This window comes from Microtus ochrogaster, chromosome 18 (assembly GCF_000317375.1).
Source record: "Microtus ochrogaster isolate Prairie Vole_2 chromosome 18, MicOch1.0, whole genome shotgun sequence".
Taxonomy (NCBI): Eukaryota; Metazoa; Chordata; class Mammalia; order Rodentia; family Cricetidae; genus Microtus; species Microtus ochrogaster.
In genome coordinates this window covers 37,471,900-37,477,520 of record NC_022020.1, presented here as the reverse complement: position 1 = coordinate 37,477,520, position 5,621 = coordinate 37,471,900, and the positions used below count along the sequence as shown (strand labels likewise).

Genomic DNA, 5,621 nt, shown 5'->3' with positions numbered 1-5,621 from the left:
ACATGGACGGAGTGGGGAGGACCTTGGACTTTCCACAGGGCAGGGAACCCTGACTGCTCTTTGGACTGGAGAGGGAGGGGGAGAGGAATAGGGGAGGGAGAGAAGGGTGGAAGGAGGGGGAGGGAAATGGGAGGCTGGGAGGAGGAGGAAACTTGTTTTTTTTTCCTTTTCTCAATAAAAAGAAAAAGAAAAAAAGAAGGATTGATAAGTAAAAAAAAAATTTATATTTGGAGTAAACTGATAAATACATATATAAATGAACCAAAATGGATAAATTAATCAGAGTTTTTCCATTGTTGGTGGCAGACATGGGTAATGACAGCCCCTGGGAGATGGAGGGAGGAAGCTAAGGAGTTTAAAGCCAGCTTGGGCTAGATGAGACCCCCATCTCTTTAATAACAACTGGTGCAAAAGGGCCCCTTTACCTATAAGGGTGAGAGATCAAAGGTCTAACACATGGAGGTTAGATGCCACTCACTGCTGTGAAACTAATGGGGAAATTTCACTGCAAAACATCTGTCTACGTGGAGTTGTTTAATCTCCTGTCCTTTAAACTTGGCATTGCTTCGATTACAATTCTCCTACTCTGAAATACAAGACTGGCAGCTTTTCCACCGCCTGACTCACTTCAGAAATGCCTTTGCTCTCAAGTTCTCCTCTCCTCTCCCATTAGCCCTGTATCATCCCTCGCCCTTTCACACATTTGAGTTTGCAACCTTTGCCACAATTCAGGTGAACTTTGGTATGTGGCCCTCTCAAGAACCTGAATCACAAGACAGAGGAAAACAAACACTAAACGACCGACTGTTCAAAGTCAAGGGGCTGGCATCTCAATCCCTTGGGAGGAAAGCCGGGCCCAAAAAGTCTTTATATATATATATTAAAGATTTCTGTCTCTTCCCCGCCACTGCCTCCCATTTTCCTCCCCCTACCCCAATCAAGTCCCCCTCCCTTGTCAGCCCAAAGAGCAATCAGGGTTCCCTGCCCTGTGGGAAGTCCAAGGAACCCCCATCTCCATCCAGGTCCAGTAATGTGAACATCCAAACTGTCTAGGCTCCCACAAAGCCAGTACGTGCAGCTACAGTTACCCTGATACCAAAAAGTCTTTTTAAGCCCATGTGTGACTTGACAGAGGCCTAACCGTCCAAAGGCAGCAGAACTCACAGTCCATGGCCACCCACGAGAGAGGACAAACTTTTACCCAGTTGTGCACCCGGCTACACTGCTGACATCTCTCCCCTGGGAAAGCCGTGGGCCTTGGACGCTCCATCCCGTCCTCCTGAGCATCTGAGGACTCCGGAGCACCTGCCTGCATGGTCAATGTCCCGGTGCACCCGGTGCCCCTGGTGCCCCTACGTGCTCGGCCCACTCGGGTCCCCCTCGATCCACCACCAGCTCCGCATCCCGCAGCTGCACGCCGCAGCCCTGCCATAGGGACAGTGGGCCCGGCGCGAAGCTCACCTCCCCCGGCGCCGGTGACCAGGACCACACGCCCGTCGAACCTCAGCGGCAGAGCCATGAGTCTAGCCGGCACCAAGCACACACTGGCAGTGCACCCGGGTACGCTCGGCTTGATCAGGACAGCGGCCGAGGAGAGGAGGGGCGGGATACCAGCAAGTCACCCACCAGTTTCAGGAAGCAGACGCCTGTTTCCAAGTGGGCCTGCGTGAGAACGGCTTGGCATCATGGGAAATGTAGTCCAATACGATTCCTCTTCGAAAATTCGTCCAATAGCATTGGCTTGGAAATTCTTTTAGAAGAGAGCGCCGCCAAGATCTGTGCGACGAAATGGCTGAGTCCGTTCTCTTCTTGCATATATCTCCCTATACCTTCACAACGTGTTCTGAGTTCAGCCACTGACCTAGATAAATAGTACTTGACTTCCATTCTGGGGAAGCTTTTTGACATAGCCTCTGAAAAATACAGTTATCCTTCACAGCACTGATCAAGACTTCTCAGAGTGTACCCCCCTGGATCTACTATATGAAAATCATTCTGAAACTGTCAAAACGCAGAACCTGCACCCCCACCACCACCCTCCCCAAACAAAGAGGGACCCCTCCCCCGAAAAAAATGAATTGCAGCTAAATGAGTTTAGGATTTACATGTTGGGAACACCCATACAATGGTTTTTTTTAAATTTATTTATTTATTCAACAAATATTGGGCAGCTAGACCTTAGAAACAAACTTACAGCTCGGCAAAAAGAAAAAAGGAAAAAAAAAAAAAACAAAAAGGCCAATGTCATTGATAGAGTTAGAGTGCTGGTTAACTTTGAATACCACTGCAACCTGACAGGACTTGGGAGAAAAGTGTGGACATGTGCTGACAGATGGTGGCAAAATAAAAGACCACTGTGCACCCACGGGAGGGGGGAGAAGCCTTCCCAAGGAAAGGAAACAGAAGTACTTAACCTGGGGTGGGGAGGGGATTACAGGTAGGGTAAATACTAGCTGGGTTGGGGCAGGAAGAGAATGGAGCCACCAAACTAAAGAGAGGGATGACATGGGATTTCAGTGTGTGCATTTCCTGCAGAAAACGGTCCTGAGCAGGGCTCCTCCAGATGGTGGTGAGAATCTGTTTATTTATAGAAAGGTCACTTTGTCCTTCTAAGGAGTCTTGAGGAGAGGTGGACAAGAACACATAAATGGCCAGGGAGGAGGTAAAAGAGGGCGGAAGAGGAAACACTGAAGAGGAAAATGTTGGATACATTTTGGACAGAGTGAATAGATCTTTAGGGGCTGTTGGATGTGAGGGGAAAGCAACTGAAAGACATACCCTGCCTTGACAAGCTGTTATGACGGGCCATTCATTGAAGCAAATAATGGGAAGAACCACTCCCGAAAGAGAACACGGGCTCAGTTTTAGGCAGCTGCATTTGGGGAAAGGGAGTGAAGATTCTGGGATAGTTGCCTAGCCAACAGCTTTAGTGCTGAGATCTGGCTACGGGGCTTCCTTGCTCCAGCAGAGCCAGAGGAGTCAACGCCAAAGTTCATATCCCTTCGCTGGCAGCGAAGAGCCTAGCTCAGCCAGCACTTCGTTCTCTGGGTTCTGTCCAAACGTCCTTATCTGGTTTGACCCTTGAATTTTCACCTGCCTGAAACCCGAGCAGAGCAGCGAGTAGCGCAGCTCAGAGAGTATGCAGGACTCAAGATGGAAGGTGGCTGGGGGACTGCCTCTCAGTGGTGAAAGGCTTGCCTGGCATGAGTGAGATCTTGGGTTCAATATAATTTTTTTTAAGATGTTTAGTATTGAAAAATTAGCAAGCTAACAGCCAAATTTACCAAACAGGCAAGATAATTTAATTATCTTTAATTGCCAAGATAATGAGGCTCTCTTCAGCTTAAGCTACATAAAATAAAGTAACATGGTGCTAATTAACCCCTTATTTGCCCATTCTCCTGGCTCCTATACTTTCCTTACAAGGAAAATAATTTTGAAATTACCAATCCACTTGAGCTTTCTGTTCTGCTTTTTTTTTCAAGCCCTTCTCCGTCTGTAAAGTCAACATCCTTCACTCAGACTGTGAACACACTCTTTTCTGGACAATCATTGAATAGAAAAGCAGAGACAAAGAAGAAAGTTAGAAAGGGGGCGGAGCGGGGTGTGAAGCCAGTGACACTGGCCTTCTCTGCTCCAGGCTCTGCTTTGTGCTCAGCACCCACAGAGCATGGTTAAGGGTGAAGCAGGGAGGAAGCACAATACGCCAAGGGCTCATCTAGCTCCAGATCTTGGGACCTTTACTCCAACCCAGTGACTTCCAATAAGGCGGGTCGAGGCCACCTCCGCCCAGAAGGCACATCTGTCCTCTTTGCTGGGTTTTCTGCTTTCCTGACTGACCACGCACAACCCAGCATGCGAGCATTTCTAAACAGAAGCTTAAGTTCAAATGTAAAAGTTAGCCTAGATGTGGGGAATCGGGAACCTGACTCTGGCATAAGCTCAGAAACAACTTTGTAACAGTGTGGGTTTTGTGGCCCAGAGACCCTCTGGGAAGCCTCTACAACTAGCTCAAAGAGGCAATACAGCAATACTTAATTATGTGTACTTGTGTTTGTGGGGGTCTTCCTTCCCTCTCAGCCTGTTGGCCACCAGGTCGAGAGGGGAAAGAGGCAGATGAGACAACAGAGGGCTTTGGTGGCCCATGAGCATGAATGGAGGCAGCCCTCCAGGAGACAGATTTTGGTGAAAATTTGCATTAAGTGGCACGGCCCTATCACAGGGCTTAGTATGTGGCAGTAGGGTCCAATAGTGAGTCCCTAGTGTTATGGTTTTTGTCTCTTTAAGAGGGAAGCCACACCCACTCCCAGTGACCCCTGTTTCCCCCTCCCTGCCATCTTGAATCTCTTACTGTTCCTTCTTTGCATGTGTCTCTTCTTCTATGTCTCTTTCCTCCTCTTCTTCTCCTTCCTCCCCAACTTTCTCTCTCTCTCTCTCCCCCCTAAGTAATAAATATCCAATTCTATTCTCTACGATGTGTCTAAGTGCCTTTTACCCACTGCCTGCTCAGCCACTGGCCACTGGGAAACCGCACGGGGCAGGACCAGCCCACCTGGGATGGCTGCATACTGCTTCCTGGGACCCGCCAGCATTTTTTTAAAAATCATAAAACCTAGCACAAGTGTTCTCAGCAGAACTGTGCCAAGAGTCTAAACTAAAGCTGAATAGGGCCTCTGATTTAGAGATAGCTTTTAGATAAGGTCAGTCCTCCTGGCCCAGGGACATTCTCAAGATAAGAATAAGAGCAGGTAGAGGCAGGAAGTTCTGCTGCAGGGAGGGAGCTCCTTTTTTTGCCCAGCTTATTGAGATAAGCTGCTAAATGGCGGGGAGAATCTGACCAGCAATGACTCCCAACATGTATTTGGGATAGCTCAGGTTCCAACGTAACCACTGCAGAAAGCCAGTTTTGATCTTGTCTTATAATCTTTTTTGGTATTCCACTGGCCAATCTCAATCTTAAAACTCAGTTTTGGCTATTTCTAACTTGTCCTGGACCATGGCCAACAGAAATAGGTAAAAGCAGGTGACAAACAATGCAAGTCTACAAATAAATATGTCTAGAATATGAATGATTGCATATTTAGAAATTGCAATCATTGAAATAGAAGGAAGTGTCTGATTTAAAATATTACAGAAAAGGTGTTGTTGGCAGCAGCCTGTTCATTCAGCTGCTCAGCCCCGAAATAACCACATAGAAACTATATTATTTGCAAAACTGCTTTGCCAATCACATAAGTGTATTGGTAGCTAGCTCTTACATCTAGAATTAACCCATTTCCATTATTTTATATTTTACCACAAGGATTATGGCCTACCGGTACAGTTCCAGCTGGCAGCTTGCGTCTTTTCCCTCTGGCGGCTACATGGCGTCCCCTTGACTCTGTGTTCTTTCTCCCAGCATTAAGGTTATTTTTCCCCGCCTAGCTCTACTCTACCCTATCACAGGCCAAGGCAGATTCTTTATTCATTAACCAATAAGATCAACACATAGACAGAAGAACCTCCCACACAATTTTCCCTTTTCTGTTTAAATAAAAAGAAAGTTTTTAATTTTAACTTAGTAAAATTACATATAACAAAACAAGTATCAAGCGAGAATTATAGTTATAACATTTATATCT

General features: G+C 46.9%; 1 protein-coding gene across 1 annotated transcript in view; it reads right to left on the bottom strand.

Moving 5' to 3' along the window:
* Hsd17b4 (hydroxysteroid 17-beta dehydrogenase 4) overlaps positions 1 to 1,643 on the bottom strand; it is a 79,085-nt gene extending 77,442 nt beyond the window's left edge. Inside the window, exon 1 of the mRNA XM_005356090.2 lies at positions 1,462 to 1,643. Coding sequence (XP_005356147.1) covers positions 1,462 to 1,519 — 58 coding nt within the window. The 5' untranslated portion in view covers positions 1,520 to 1,643. The remainder of the gene's footprint in view (positions 1 to 1,461) is intronic.
* Between the last annotated feature and the right edge of the window lie 3,978 nt (positions 1,644 to 5,621).